Source organism: Adelges cooleyi, unplaced genomic scaffold (assembly GCF_023614345.1).
Source record: "Adelges cooleyi isolate 19-005CV unplaced genomic scaffold, UGA_ACOO_1.1 ACOO_flye_CR_arks_rails_tigmint_CR_PRNA_31, whole genome shotgun sequence".
Taxonomy (NCBI): domain Eukaryota; kingdom Metazoa; phylum Arthropoda; class Insecta; order Hemiptera; family Adelgidae; genus Adelges; species Adelges cooleyi.
The window spans coordinates 644789-662005 of record NW_026095981.1 but is presented as its reverse complement, the minus strand read 5'-3'; the positions used below and the strand labels follow the sequence as shown (position 1 = coordinate 662005).

Sequence of the window (17217 nt, the reverse complement as noted above, 5' to 3'; positions counted from 1 at the left end):
GGCGGGCGGCGGACGGAGAAGAACTCATCAATTCTGCCGGTGGTTTTGCGCGGCACAAACTGACGGCGGAGGTGCGGCGGCGGACGCCGAGGCAGGGGACGACGGTTGGCGAGGAGAAGCAGAGCGCGAGCGTTACTCTGGGGAAATTGCTGCGCCTCGCTAAGCCACTCTGATGGAGTTGCCGGCAATCCCAGGTGGCCGGCGGCCTCTCGGCTTATCTACCCCGCCCTCCCGCCCACGCGAGAGCGCTTTCCAACCTCCGAATTCGCACGCCGGCCGAACGCAAAACCCCTCGAGTTCCCCCCCCGCCCCCCGTGCCCGCGTTCTTGCCGCCGCGTATGCCCAGACCGACGTCACAGGTGGGGGGGGGGGGACGGGTGGAGAGGAAATCCGCCGGCGAAGCTTTTTTCAGACTCCGGCAGACACGAGGAAGAGTGTGCGTAAAATAATATACCGGATGATCTCCGCCAACAGCTGCGAGTCGGTTTTTCAGTGTCCCGAACCTAACCCGGGATTACCACCAAACCGGCCGGTACACCGAACGGCCGGCACACGTACCTATACGTCGTAATGCTGGGCGCGTGTGCGGTTGAATTGTAATTCGAACATAACAATTGAAATCGGCACACGTGCGTTGTAACGTTATAACGCGAGACATTCCGAAAATAGTAATAATAATGTTTGTAAAGCCCAAATGGCTTCTGCCGACCGACGAATTGCAGCGATCCAATACCTAACCGTACAGCTCATACGGTTAGGTCGGATTTACATTTACCAGCAACTCGTCACGCACAACACGCAGTGTTGTTTTGCACATAATACCGAATTGCTAAAACCCAATTGCGGTTTGTAGTATATGTAGACAGCATACCCGTATCACACGATACAGTTCAAAAAAAAATCCCAGTTCAACGTTGACGTTTTGTATTCGACATAATTTGTTTGTCTTAATCGACGCAAGCAAACGGAGGTTAAACTCGGTTAAATAAAATGTAGGTTAACATCATACTATTACCATGGTTACGATTCGATTGATTATGATAACAAAACGTGTAGTCTTAATTTGTAATTACTGATTATTGTTTAATATAAACGAGATTAAAAAATGTTTATCGCTTATGGAACACAGCAATCAGTTACGGCCAACTATGTTTTATAGATTTAACATTAGCCGCCAATGAAGAACAGTCAACGCTGCCTCAGAGTAGAACAACATATTACACAATTATTGTTCATAAAATAGATATTGGAGTGATCGCATTGGGTAAGAAGGAAAAAATAACGCAGTTACCGATTAAGGCAATTTAATCAGAATGATGAATAAAAGTGGATTTATAAGCTACACGAGGCAGATCGCAAAAACAAAATGCAATACATGCTATATTTTAATCAAAATCGTTTCAGCAGTCTTAACGGTTAAATATTTGTGTGCAGTCAAAATACTTTGAGAAAACTTTTAGTACACTAAACTGAACACAAATTATGTTGTGGTTATAGAAATAGTATTTTACAACTCTCAAATAAATTATCCAATGACTATAAAATGACTAACTCGCTCCAAAGATCTGATGTAACTTTAACAAGCAAATTCCGGTAGTTACCCAAGCTGGAATATTTTTTGTAAATCGTTGACTATTCGATTACAATTCAATCCCTAACAAAACAATGATACGTAACACAACAATTTTCGGGGAGTAGTTTTTTGTACTTTCTGTAAATTGTTAGACTTATGGTAAACGATAATATACACACTATTATTATAAATAAAATTTCAAAAATATGTTGTTAAGTATATTTTCGAGAAAGAAGCCTATTTATTTATTTTATTATTATTAAGATGATCCGTTTTACGTAAGAAATGGAATTTTTTCTTTTTAAAAACATTATGAATTATATGTATGTAATTTCCAGAGCGCAGATCAATTTTGAAAATTATAAATGGTAACGTTTAAATTCATTTTTTATAATAAGAATAATTTGCTGAACATTTTGACAGATCATGTAGCGAGTTTGATAAATAACTACATTTGATGTTGTTAAAGTTTTAAATCTCTATTTTAATAATTATTCGAAGCTGGTGTTCGGCCAGTCAATATTTTTAGTTGACTGTTATTGTTTTTAACAAGTTAACAAAACATAGCAAGTCAAAACATAAGCGTTTTAGTCGCAAAAATTCAGAGTTCCAGGCCGAGTGAGTCGAACGGTATAACGTCGCGTCGACGGTGCGGCGGTGGGATATATGCAATTAATCAGGCGCTGAAAGCGGGCACACGGTGGAGCACCCCGGGGGGATACCATCGTTCGCATACCTAATATTGACTCGTTTGCCGCTGAAAGGGTGTACCGGAGAAAAAGAGAAAACGCGTGCAAGAAAAACTCTGATTAGTCGGCAAACCCCCAAGAGGACCATAACCCCCTGCCGCACATAAAAGGTACGCAGGTATGTAAGTTCCCGGCCAGACGCCCCGCCGCCGCCGCCGCCCTGTTTTCTCCTTATCTGTTGGCGCTGTAATTGAAACGGGGCTGCCCGTGCACGTGCCTTCCGTTCGTCCTCGCTATCTGTTTAAAATACACCACCCCCCCCCGCCCACCTCCTCCCCCCCCCGCCCACAGCCGACACGGCCGTCTGTCTGCGGCCCGGACCTAAAAGGATCAATCCCCGCTTTTTGGCGAAAACGATACTCGCCGAGGCCCTAACGTGTGTTATTGAGTTTGGTCAGGTCACAGAAGATTTTTTGATTTATTTTTTACAAGCGAGAAAAAGTAAAATTGTCCTTTTTAGACGCATGCCACATAACGCGCCCAATAATTATTCATTCGTCTAAGGTAATAAATGTATATTTTAGCTGCTACGTTAAAAGATAACGTTGCCAATTTTGGGTGAAAGTACAATCGTGGTCTTTTATTGCTTGGAAAATTCGCTCAGGTACTAAAATATCGATCACGCAATTATAGAAGTGTTTTTTTTTTTTTTAAAGCGATTTCATATTATTAAAATTTTAGAAAAAATCGGTGTTTAAAACGTTATTTAATTTTATGCTTCAACCGTTATCTTAAAAAAAAAATCCTAATATATTTGGTCAAAACATAAATTGAAATTTATCGTGTATACTATTAATATCTAAATGAAAAAAATGCACTTATATACACCGAAGGGCTTAAAATACTTTGTTAAAAAAATATGATTACCTTTTAGTCTTTTAATCGGTTATGATTAATAATCTATGATTTATAGGTTACAACATTTCGTTATACTTACAAAGCCGTTTATTTATTATCAGCGTTTTTGTATTTTTAATAAAAATGTAGTAGTACAATAAATCTTAAAAAAATAAATATATTATGTTAAAACTTTCAACTCAATCATGTTAATGTCCTTAGCCTTTATACTAAGTATTTACTTACTGCTTAGTATTCATAGTACTGATTTTTTTAATACTTTTCTTTTTTAGAGACACGCTGGTTTATGTTACAAGTATTTTACAATATTCAAATTTGTATTTTTTTAAGAAAAACTTCAGTTCAATTTTAAGATCAACTTTTAACACTTAAAAAGTTCATTAAATACATAGGTACGTCCCCATTTTGGTTTCAACAGGTGACAGAGCTTTGGAAAATACTAAAAACGGTAAATACCTAGTAATTTGTAGTGTTGTAAAATAACATAAACAAAAAAGTTCTGAAAAAGAGAAACTACGAAATTGTAATTATTTCAAAAACAAACTTAGTGGTTAACCCTAAACGAATCACTCTGTTATCGAATCTAATTTTGCAATTTGTTAGACATACAAGCCAGTTACGCTGTCACTACCAAGAAGACACACTTGTACCAATAACAAATCTGTTCAAAAAGCATAATATGCCGGGTTGCGTGGGACATTTGTTAAAATTTAAATGAATAACCATACGTTTGGCGATTCCTTGAACATCACAAGGCTCGTGATCGGTCATTAAAAATTTTTTTTTCTTCTGCAACGGTGTATTATTATGCAGTATAGTAATAACTCTGTTGTATCTCTATCTTCAGATTTAACACAAAAAAAAAACCGAACGGGTTTTCTATTTTCGGTTCGCTCCCGTCAAATGTTTGGTAATCACTCCAAAACAAATGGGGGTTTTTTTTTTTACAAGGTTTTTGTTTTCGACTCTACTCTCGTCTCGGTACGTTCAAAACTCAGTGTGTACATGTGCAACTTAAAACCGACATGCCACTACTACTACTACGGATGCAAACCAACAAACGAGAGGGGCGGAGAGGGGAATAGGGAGAGTTTACACAGCGCGCACCGAAAAAGAATACAACTGTTCCCACTGGCGTAATGAAAACCGTACGGACCCCGCTGAAATGCCGTATGAAAAGCGGCCAATTTAGTCGAACAGCAGCCGCGTTGTCGCCGGTTACCTTTGCGGCGCGGACGGGGTGTGTGTGTGTGTGTGTGGCTGGGGGGGTGAGGTGGTTGGAAATTGCAAAAAGGGTTTCTTGCACCTCGTTTCTTCGTTACGGCCGTCCCGCGGGAATCGCGAAAATCCCACTGGCACCTGCGGGAGAACGAATCGAAAACCCCGGGATTTTATCACACACACACACACACAGCAGAAACAAAAGTGTGCACCGGCAAATCGATTCGGTTATGATTTCCGGCGAGTTTTCCCAACATCTATCGACACACACACACACACGTGCACTGTGTGTGTGTGTGCATAATAATAATATGACGTGTAAAACGGAAACTGTTTTGTTTACCCGAAGAAGATAACGTCGGTGCGGCGAGGTCCTCGTCGGCAATCATTTCGTCCGCGTCGGGATTTCCATCTGAAAAACAACAAAAATATACACCGTTGTAGTAAGTGGTCATGGGTTTGTCTAAATTTCGGTCCCTCCCCTTATTTATTAGCGATTTTATTCAATTTTGTCACTTTTATTTATAATAATTCTTGTAGACCTGTGACCTCTCCGTTTCCTCATTGCTTTGATTACATTATGCCAATACTCTACTGTACTAGTCCTCTCGGATATAATCACTTTCAAATTAACGCTTTGATGCTCATTTGTAAATACAGAACCTTCATTTAAAACTTTCTAACTTTGCTGGTTTATACTGTGCTTGGTTCGGACTGTACTGGCTTGAAAATACTAACTACCGATTTGCATCGAAGCGTTTTTTCGAAAGTGATTGTATCACTTTCAGATTTAAAAATTCCCGTAAACCTGTGACCTCCCCGTCCCAACTATGCTCCGTCCCCACTAAGCACCGACCCCACTGTACTGGTTTTTTTAATTTTAAGATATCAAAATTATCACTATAACTACATGGCAATTGACTACTGTCCATCTAGAAACAATTAAAGAGTTTTTATTCGAGTGCACTGAACTACAGTAAACATGGTGAGTGCATGCCCTTTTAAGATGTCCGTCAATGGAACATTTAATACCACTTTTTTTGTAAGTATAGGAAAAAGTATGTACGGTAGGTGTGATTGCAATTTTCTACCCTATCCTATTCAACCTCTATTAACAACGCGTGGACACACGAGTTTTCGGTAGTACCGCGGTAGGAGAGGGGTGATATAATACAAAGAATCGGATAAAATTAAACCGAGAAAAAAAAAAACAGTGCTTTAAACCATAATTAACCGGATGTCGTTGAAAAAAAATTGCATCGCCGGTATTTGTTAGTACCAAAATGGAAAGGAGGTCACGACACTATATTATATTGAACTTAACACAAGTGTAATATTATACTTCAATTGTCACACGCCTGTAGTGCACAATTGTGTCACTTAGTTTTTTTCAACCAATTTCCATACGCTTTGGCCTATATTACACTCCGGCAGCAGGAAAGGTACGAGTGTATCCTGTAGTTTAAAAAATGTTACTGGAAAAACAAACAAGACAAATTAAAAACGAATCTATGGCTTCCGAAAAAGCGTTCGTAATGCGAAACACGGAAAAGGATGTCGAAGGATGTCTCATTCATATACAGTTTCGTGCAAACATCAAACGTACACCCTTCAAAACTTCTTAATATATGTATATTGTTAGCTAAGTACGAGCACATTACGATTGATAATAAAAATGTTGTTTTTGGAGCTGAAAACAAAAATTACCTATACAGTGTTTACTATGAAAAATAGAAGAAATCGAAACAAAATATTGAATGAATCTAAATCAAAAGAAAACCAAAGTGATGGTCAGTAACAAAAACAATCCAGTAGACGTTGACATAAACAGAGTATAAATTGAGCATGTACAACATTTCATTGTACAATTATTTATGTTAATCGGACATGAATAGTAAGTACTAAGGTCTGAGAAGTATGGCTAAGGGGAAAAGGCCACTGCAAAGCAAAATACAATTATCGAAAGTTTTTTGGGGAATTCTGGCGTGTAAATTGGACTGAAGATATATTTTTTTATTGAAAAGAAACAAAAACATTATTCAACACAATGCCGCGACCTGTATATTTTGTGTTGAATTTTTGTATATTTTTTGGTACGTACAAGATCTTAAGTCTTAATATGCTGTGCCCAAAAACAGGAACAATTAAGTAAAGAAAATAAATAATTCCAACCCCCAAGGGGAGAAAGCGATCTCTGAGAGTATCTCATCGAAACTAAACTAAGCTAATGACTTTCATTAACTTAGATTGGTTTAAGAATGATGTATTTGATTTTTTGTAATATTTTTGTCTCGCGATAAAACTAATGGCCAGATTTTTCATACAGCAAGTCTATCGTACAGAAATCGTACACGAAATTTACTTCTTAAGACAAAAAAAGTTGAAAAAGTTGACCCCTTTCCCTTCAAAATCGAGCATAACAGAATTTATTTCTGAGCTTAAGCCTAAGTTATTTTTAATGGCGAGAATCCCCCCCCCCCCCCAAACGTGATTATGAACACTTTTATCGTGTTCAATAGACAAAAACCTTAAAAAAAAACTTTAGAATTAAAATCAGTTGTACGTTTATTTTTATTTCAACAAATCTCTCGCCGAAAAATAAAAAAGCGCTAATTTTGAATTGTAAGGTTTTTACTATCCCAAGCCCCCCCTCCCACCCCCCTGACATCCGCCAGTGAGTATGATGTTCGAGATAATGGTTTACCGGACGGCGACAGTGCGCCTGCGCAGAAAGTTTAATCTTGCATTATTTCCGTCTGTCACACACGTGCCAGGGTTTTCGCTCGAAGGTTGCCCAATAAGACGAATGCTCCACCTGACCGGGTTTCTCTCTGCGCCCTGTAACGCCGCTATATATATATATATTTACACTGTATATATATATATGTATAAATCCCAGGGGGACCGAGACGCTCGAGAGACAGCTGGTCCCCGCAGTTATACGAGAGAGAGATGCCGCTCTCCCGGCGCGTACCCCCAGAGACCGGCACGACGGGAACAGCCGTACGACTCTGGACGGAAAAGTTTGTTGCCACCGCCGCGCCATGGCCCGCGCCACCACCCTTTGCACGGGGTTTACTCGCCTCGCCGTCAACAGAGTGTAGGACCGCGTGCACGGACGGCAGGGGAGGGTTGCCGGCACGCGGAGCGTATACCGGCGGGAAAACTGAGCCGGCAACGCCGCGTCCCCAGAGACCTGACCGTGCCCGTTGGATTTCCCATTGCGTTACAATGAGAACTCATTTTGACCGATGCCCCTACTGCCGCCGCCGCCGCCGGCCGACTCGTATACATCAAAGTAATAATTATTGGATCGCCAATCGTCAGGCATTGACGCAGACCGCAATAAAGAATTAATTGATTCCCATCACCGCGCCTAGGTACAATATGATCCGGCTCGTGACCAGATTCCGAACTGCTTGCGCGAAACTTGGTTTAACGGCCAAGTAATGGAAAAAAACCAAGTTTGACCAGAAACGTTACAGTTGTTAATATGCAACTAAAGTTGGTCAAGGATGGGTAATCAGTAATTGTATAGGAGAATAACGACAAATTATTGTTTTAATAAATGACACAGTACGTCGAATGGTTTTGTAGTTTACTTAGTATTTCTGGCAACTCAGCCACCCCCCCCCCCGTTACCTATTGTTTTTGCTCGGTGTAGGATTGGGATTGGTCGGTAGACGTGGGGTCGTAGCATGGACCGCCGCCGCTTAAAGCCCCAGCTTAACCTCAGGTGTCGAGGGCCAACTGAGGTGACCAGTGACCTCGCACCATACCCCCTAAGTAGGAAAATGTTATGAAGTTTATATGTGTGTGTGTGTGTGTAGGGATTAAGTAAGATTTCTGGAGCCGTCTATGATATAAACACTTTAGTTGACTAGTAGTGTTCGGCTGCATAAATTGCATTAGGAACGCCAAAATCCTGTAGGTAAATGACCTTCGGGAAGACCAAGAATGCGCTGGGAAGATGTCATAAAAAAGGATGTCGAACAGATGATGGGAGGTGGTTCCAGTTGGAGAAATCTAGCGTCGGACAGAGAAGGACGGAAGCTTGGTTGCGAGACGGGATGGTCTTAAAGGCCCAATGAACCCAAGAAGAGAAGAAGAAGATATCATATAATATCATCTTACCTTTAATCACAAGAATCCGACTTGGATAAAAAAAAGTATAATGACAGTGTGTATCACTGCCATAAGAGGTAAACAGATAACAAAGGTACCGCGCCGAAAATCGTGTTTTCAGATAATATATATATATTATAATCTTATACCGTTAATTACTTTATTTTTCCTCTCCGACCGTTTTTTATACCTACTTGTATTTTTCCCCTCTAAACGGGGAAATCCCCGACAACGAGCGTCACCGTGTTCGTGTAACACGTTTGCCCGTTTACTTCCCATTACCGGTTACCCCAACGGTTTCACTCCAATAAAAAGATAAGCCAATAAAATTTGGGTCGGTTCATAGTCGGTACAGGGGTCACGAGTTTTCTGAAATTATTATAACCGAAAATGAGAAAATCGCTTTTCAAATAAACCCTTCGATGCCAATCCGTTGACGGCGGAAATACAAAAATCCACAAAAGCATCGTAAAAGCTATAAGATGTGCTTAAAATTACAATATGTCGAGTATTAGGAAGGATAGTTGTACGATTAGGGCGAGAATTTATTGTCTTAGAATGGTGTAATTCCACCCCTTTTTTTTGGGGGGTTTTTTTCTTAATAAAAAAAAAGTTTAAAAAAAGAGTTGGACATATTACAGCCTCAAGCGGAACGAGAAAAATATGTACAATTAATAAATTAGTATTAACATGCATACACTGGTCACAGCAAACACCGAGGCAGCTGCTATAATTTAATTTTTGTATTTGAATTCTGTAAATGTAATTTGACCAAGCCAACAATAATAGTTGCTAGGAACTAAATGAAATGTTTTCCACGCGATTTGGCGACATTTCGGCGAATATTACAACAAGTCCAAAAACACCAATTAAACCATTTTTACCAAGTTTATTTTTTCGACCGCACTGCGCAAGAAAGAGAGTGATGTTTACTTTGTCTTTGGCCATTTGGAATCGCAATGATCCGTATCGGACACAATGTGTAAGCGTTTTTTTTTTTTTTTCGTTTTTCGTTTTACGCTTAAACAAACTCGAGCGCTTTTGAACTTTACACAACATCAACTGAAAACTTATTTTTTGACAGAATATTACCGAACTTACCACAGCACTGCTTAACGTTATGAAACTCGTTGGTTATTGTCGATGAAGATGAAATAAATCCAACCGAGTAGTAAGGACTATATTTTGTAAAAAAAAAAAGCCAGTACAGTGGGGTCGGGGCACAGTGGGGACGGAGAGGTCACAGGTCAACAGATTTTATTACAACCGAAAGTGATAAAATCACTTTTACATAAACGCTTCGACGCGGTGGTGTGTTCAAAACAGTTATAGCTGTTTAGAAGATATCGTGGGACCAGCAGTAATGTACTTAAAATTTAATATTTAATCAGGTGTGCAGGGTGGATACGATAAGGGTTGATCGTCTGTCTATAAAAATCTACTGTCACAGCTACCCATTTACCGTAATTAACAATATAATGAAAATATTTTCATTACCTGTTGACTGTTGATTCACTCACACATAGCAACCTAGAAACTGACTACGGCCAAAGTGTAAATTTACCCTATTTTTGGTGTTTTTCCTTAATAATGAAAAAAAAAATTGACTACAGAGTTTTGAGAAAATTGTATATATTGTTATAGCTGTTCCATTTTAGATCTACCTTCGGTGTAATTTTCAGATCTAGATCTCTAAAACTTTGCTTGAAAGTATGAAATAAAGAAAATCATTCTATCCCTTCCAGGGAAAAGAGTTTATGATATTTTTTTGGTTTGTTAATGTTTATCGATAGTACTATGTTTGAAGAATAATTCATATAAATTTGGAACTTTTTCGATTATTTTTGAAAAAGTTATGGAGCATCGTAACTTTAAGTTGAAAAACTTGTACATTTTTTGGGTGATTTTCTCGATTTTGATGGGGAAGGGAGGACTTTTTTTTATATTTGGCCTGCCAATAAAGTTCCTTACCAACTATGATTTCTGATCATACACAAAAATTAAAATTAAAAACTCATTATTGTAAAAACAATACCTTCTCAGCTCCGCGCCGAAGCTAAAAATGGGTTAAGATTAAACGTATTGCCATTTGACATGTATATGTCTATTTTTTAATAAAAAAATCAATCTAATATTTAAGTGTTTCAATGTTTCTTTTTTCTGCCATTAAAAATTATATTATGTTATACCTATAAATAATATTTAAATTTTGATTTTAGGTTCTTGATACAATAAAATGAAGTAATTACTTCCTAGAATAATTTTTAAAAAAACGTAAAAAGTCGATGACCCTCTTTACAACAAAGTACTTACTTGACCAATTGTAGCCATTTAGCATGAAAAAAAATACAAATTTTAAAATACCGCTCGGGTCGTACAGACAAACGTTTTTTTTTTATACAAGCTTATTTAACTTGTTATAAAGCACCTTTCGAATATTTTTTAGGCTAAAATATAATCTGGGGGGGGGGGGGCAAGTCCTCGTGGCTTTATTAATGACCTCCCCCATACAGTTCTTTCTGGTGATCACTCCACGGTGATTTTAATGTAATATTTGTTACAATATTAAAGCAGGGGGAAGTGATAAGTGATAAGGATATAAGAGATTTTTTTTATAAAATTTGACTAGCGAGCAAAATAAAAATTGTATTTTTATACATGGCTGATGTTCGTTAGTTTTTTTTTTGTTAATTTGAAAATATGGTCACATCACTTCAGTAAAACAATTGTTTGTATCTTCAAATTCGTATTGAAGACAAATTTCTAAAAAAATAACAACAATATTCGGTCGCAAAGACTTAGTAAGCAAGTTCGGTTTTGTGCTTACGCGCCCTTTGACACGGCACTTGGGGCGCAGGCAATTATTTGAAACAGACTAGTTTAACAGAACTCGGCCGGTCAACAAAACAAAAACAGAGATAATGTATCACTTAACGGTCCAGCGCATACGGTACAGGCACTTACGTTTAAGCGAACGAGGCGTTGCCTGTTTCCTCCTGGACATGATTTGCAGTGTCTCGGCGGATTTCGCGCCTTTTTCGCACGACTAATATGTTATTTGTATACGCGTGTGTGTAAAAGGGCGGCCGGTATGTGGTGGTCACGCGATACGGCTCTTTAGATTACCGTCGGCTGCGTGACCGCCGTCTTCGGGCCACGCACCATATGGACGGACGGACGACCGAACTCCTTGGCCTGGCGGCGCACGGTGATTAATACAAGCCGCCGTGCTCGGTTCGCGCGGACAACGGACGACGGGACAACGTGCGCGGCGGCGGGCGGACGCGTAAGTTGCACTTCCGGTCCGGACAACGTCGGGCCAGTGACTTCCGCCGGCGAAACTGCGTTACTCTCGAAACGCCGCCGCCGCCGCCGCCGCCACGGAACAGACGGACAGGCGGCGGCGCGCGCACTATTACTACTACCCTTGGTACGATCCTGATATAGTCCCGGCCGCAGCCGCCGCCACAGTTTAAAATCTTATTTACCTGTCCGAAAATATTTTTTTTTAAGTCAATTCCGACAACTTAGTACATCCATAGGCGAATAGGCCCACCGGGATACCGGACAAATCCCGGTGGGCAATTTTCTCGGTAGGCTTTTTCTGTACTTGCATACAGTGTTCGTTACTCAACACACGAAAATGTAAAAATATCACACTTCCCGTTAATTCTGCATCTTGTAAACGTCCGTTTACTGTTTTAAGACAAATAATGATTTGGCAATATTATAATATAGAAAAATATACGACAAATTCAATTAACATAAACAAAGTTATTGGCACGTTTACAGAACAAGCAAAGCAAAATAACTCTTGTATAAAATACCTGAAAATTGTAATATTACATACATTTTTATTATTTTTAGTTATAAAACTAAAATGCTAATAAACTAGTGTTAAACGTTAAATCATTTAACGTGTTATTACATTGCGTAGCAAGATTTTTGCAAAAATAACTAAAATACATTAATTTTTTATTAGGATTTTTTTTTCTTTTTAGTCGGAAAAAGTAATTATTTTATAATACACTACGAGCAGTACCGATAATACAATAAACTGATCCTGCTCTTCGTTTTTTTTTTTTTTTTTTGGAAGAATATTTTATTACCATTTATCTTCTTTCCTGTGGTCCGCAGATCTTAATTCTAAGAGGGTGTCGGCGCAGCCCCTCCATTTTAAGGAGTAAAGTAAAGGCTATTTTTTTTACAAAATCTTAACTTAAAGGTCAAACTGTGATGTGTAATTATTAGTTCAGTAGTTAGGACTTTATTTGGTCGTTAAACTATTTTTCAGACTATCACAGCATCCGGGACAGCGATTTAAAAAAAAATTGTCCATAAAAACTTAGTTTTTTAAGTCCAAAAATACGGCTTACTGAGTGATTTTAGAGCAAAACGCCTTGTTAACAAAATTAAAGAAAACAGCATTATTGAGGAATTCAAGAGGGGGGGGGGCTATGAGGGCTGAAACTCCTCTCTTGTGTACTTAAATTGTATATAAGTGTACAACAATTATTTTTTGAGATGCAAAATTTTATCGTCACTGTTTGCAGTCATCCCGAAATCCGAATACTTATTAAATATTTGTTTCTTCAATAGTTCCAAGTACTCTTTGAAATCCTCGTCATTCCTATGGGTTTCTACGTAAGTTATCCTCAAGGACTTCTGCAAATAATGGAAATAGTGTTTTTAACAAGGTGAATTAACGTTTTTGTTCTTTGGATGTGTTGATAACCGGAACTGCCTTTTTGAAAGAGAAAAAATTACAAAATATAATAGTTATAGCATATTATACTATATGTTATTATTCTGTTGCTAAACTAAATGAAATAAGGCTTAGAACGACTCAATAATTTATTACAATTAAAAGTTTTAATTTTTTTTTTTTAAACTGTAAATAAATAATTTATCATACCTTACCGGCAACTTGAACAACCTACAGGTGACAACTTACAAAATATAACAAATTGAACTTGTCAAGACAATCATTTAGCCATAATATTAGATAACACTAAAGTCTGTTTGTAGGTTGAATACTGTTTGTTTTTTAATTACATAAATTATCCATGAAATAATAGATGCATTTAATATTTATCTATTTTGTCATGTTTGCAGCAACATTTTTTTGCGTTCACAAACAATTTTTTTTATTATTAAAAAATTAAAAGTTTCAAGTGTTTTTAATTGTATTCGGCTCTTTATTGTTGCGCTAATCACTTACAATTGTTTTTTTTGCTAGGTACTAATTAGCTTAAATTATGATACACCCAATGTCTGTATATAATACTTAATAGTTGTACTGTATACTGATAATACCAATTTTTTGAAGTTACCAAAATATGTAATTTACCAAATCAATCGTTTTAGTCTTATTTATACTGAAGTTGGTGTGTTAATTATTGTTATTCTATTGTGTGTCTTTATAACATAGTAGTTTTTAGATTTAAGGAACAGCTTAATATTTCTTAATGTTTTTGTTTGTAAATAGCTAAATTTTGTAAGCGGTCATTATATATTTTTTATAATATACACAAATCTTTACTCATCAAAACAAATTGTATTTTCTTATATACAATTATATATATATATATACATATAAATATATTAGTTATATGAATATTTACAAAGAAAAACAAGTTTCAACAACTTAAGTCTAAATATACTTTCGAAATGACTATAATACATTTTGTTTATAACTGGTGTACCCATCAGAAAAACCATAAAAAATGTAATCAATAAATTTGTTAATATATTTTAACTAACAAAGACATGTTGTTAAAATCTATAAATAAAATAAATTGGTTAACTATACAATCAGAGGTCAGCGCTGCTAAAGTTTATGGGTCTTTTTCTCTTAACGGGAGGTACATAAAAATGACTACTGCTCTCAACCACTTTTTCAATGAGCACAGATTTTTTACTAACGTCAATGTCGGTTTTTTTGGCACCATTGAAACTCTTAAGCGGTTTTGAACAATGGTCTTGAATAGTGATTAATTTTACTCGTCTCCCTTTTTTCAGTTCTTGGTTATGTTCGGTCAACTCAGAATCCGTACGGGCGATCACTCTTCGTTTGGAACGTTGGAAGATTGTTCCTTGTTCAACCTCAATGTTTATTGACGGTTCGTCCGTTTTATCCGTTGGAATTGCCGTTATTTTATCATTGTTTCCAACAGACGTCCGGATGACAGGACTATTGTAGGAATATTTTACGGGTGTAGGTTTCTTAGAGCTATTGAGACCGTCACACTCTGTTGATGTGCTTTTACGAGTGTGCCCAATTTTTGTAGAAGCGTTTTGGTATACTTGGTTTTTCGACTGTGGTGTACGAATTGTTTCGTTTTCTTCTTTCACAGACACTTGTCTAACATTTGATGAGGATTGACTGGTGTTAACTATACTTGATGACTTTCGTTTAGTCGCAATTCCTTGTGAATGAGGACTCGATTTGTTTTCTTCGTTCACAGATACACGTCTAACATTTGATGTCGATTGACTAATGTTGACATTTGATGTCGATTGACTGGTGTTAACTATACTTGATGACTTTCGTGTAGTCGCAATTACTTGTGAACGAGGACTTCGTTCCACCACAGTCCTTTTTCGAATAATAGGAACTTGTTCGACTTCGATGTTGACGGAAGGCAATTGGTTATTATTTGCATTGGTTCTCAAGAGTTCATGACATTTACTGTCACTTTTTATATTTGGCGAGCAAATATTATCGGATAAAAACTTTGGCCTGACAACTGTCGAGTTCAATTTGTTTTTATTTTCACCACAATGTGGTGTATTTTTTACAACACACGATTGTTGGATATTTTTGTTGTCTTCTACAATCGAAGCACTCTTAGGTAGAGTGTTTTTGATGGCTTTGGAAGACAATTGTTCTATTTTTGATGAATTTATTGGTTTGCTCAAGTTATTCACTCCAATAGTTGCTGGAGCTATTACCATTCGCTTCTTAGATTTAATGGGTTGTTTCAATTTTGAAAAAATCGAACCCAATAGTACATTTTCTTTGTCTTTTAATGAAGACGTACTTAGATTTGCTGAAGGCAACTCGTTCTCACAATCGCTTTGTGTTAAATCAGAGTCACAGATTACCAAAGTTGAATTCGGATCTTCTATTGATATATTTTTATTTGAGGATGCTGCTACATCTTCTGGCGTATTGTGTTGTACGATATTGTCTTTGTTTTTTCCAATATCGTCTTTGAAGTTAAAAATAGCAGTAGTGGTACTTTCTTGGGCAATTTCATTTGTTTTAGTTAATTTTTGGTACATTCTTTGAGAAAAAATAGTTTTTGGCACATTTTGGTTTGGCTGAATAACAACATTAGATGAATATAGATTTTCATTATGATCTAAAACATCGGGTTTGTTAGTAATTTCTGGTAGAGAAGGTTTATTAGAACTACTTCCTACCGCTGCTAAGTTTGATTGATATGTGTGCTTTGAAGAATGCATAAACGATGGTACATTTCTGTAAAAAAAAAAACATTTAAAATTAGTACATTGAAGTAAAGTAAAAATAAAAACATTTCAAACAGATATCTTACTATTTTAACTACTAAATATTTGTTGTCAAATAAAACAGATAAAGAAATATTTATACATAAATTGAATTAAGATCATTTAATTAATTGTTAAGATATAAAAATTTATTTTAAACATGTAATAGTAACTAGTTTACATAAAGTGATTACACATTACCTTGCACGTAAATCGTTGATGATCTTATCTTTTCTTTGAATTTCACTAAATGCAGTTTTGTACAATGAAGTAATATTTTTAGACAACACCATATTGACAGATTTCAAATTAGATTTTTCATCTTCCAAACATTTAATTCTTTGATTCAACTCTAGTATATAATTTTGATATTTAATATTGGTTTCTTTCAGCTGTAAAATAAAATATAAAAACAATGAGTAAACTTAAAAAAAAAAACCATGTACATGGAACATAAAGATGAATCTATATTCCAAAAACTTAGGTAACCCAGGGCTTTAAAGGTACAATGGTTAACTTATGGGCAAGAAATACTTAATTCAATCAATCAATTGTTGGAATTTGTATTATACCTGATATGAACCCGCTCGATAGGAAATAAATGTTATGTTACTATCTTTACCCCCATAGATCTGCTTAAACTGAGAGCCATTTTCAAGGGCACTAATGCGACTACAACCGATTTGCACTTACTCTGTCAATGGTTTCGTCATATTCAAAGTGTGGTAGATCGTCGTACAAGCTTACCAAAGCCATTTTTCCGTCAATTTTAACTTCACAAATGCTGTTCAAGATTGTGTTCGTCTCTTTATTTTTGTCATTGTTTTGCATTTTTCGACTTTATCAAAATCGAGTACAAACAACATGGCATTGTCAAATCCTACAACGCACGATATTTTACAATTTAATTAAGAGTTGTCATAATATAAATGGATCGATCAAATACTAGTAAAATTTCGTCAAACACAATAATCATTAATCGTCAATAAATAAATATTAAATTGTAATAAAAATAATAACAATATTAATAATAATTATTAATTAAGTAAAAACAATTTATTATCAATTATTACTTTTTATAATTGATAAGAGCAACGGTTAAAATCACGAACTAAGTGAAGTGAGAAACGGAATTAACGTTATTGTTGAATTAAGTGTATGAAGTTGTCTTAGTTT

At 36.6% G+C, this 17217-nt stretch overlaps 2 protein-coding genes across 2 annotated transcripts in view; both read right to left on the bottom strand.

Moving 5' to 3' along the window:
• Positions 1 to 11513, bottom strand: part of LOC126839919 (zinc finger protein 423) — an 81917-nt gene extending 70404 nt beyond the window's left edge. Inside the window, 2 exon segments of the mRNA XM_050575371.1 lie at positions 4745 to 4813; positions 11491 to 11513. Coding sequence (XP_050431328.1) covers positions 4745 to 4790 — 46 coding nt within the window. The 5' untranslated portion in view covers positions 4791 to 4813; positions 11491 to 11513.
• A 2687-nt stretch (positions 11514 to 14200) lies between these two features.
• LOC126839921 (uncharacterized) lies at positions 14201 to 17091 on the bottom strand. Its single transcript, XM_050575373.1, has 3 exons — positions 16735 to 17091; positions 16243 to 16433; positions 14201 to 16012 (listed from the first exon to the last, which is right to left on the bottom strand). The coding sequence occupies exons 1-3, from the start codon at positions 16870 to 16872 to the stop codon at positions 14341 to 14343; spliced, it is 2001 nt and encodes a 666-aa protein (XP_050431330.1). The 5' UTR covers positions 16873 to 17091; the 3' UTR covers positions 14201 to 14340.
• Between the last annotated feature and the right edge of the window lie 126 nt (positions 17092 to 17217).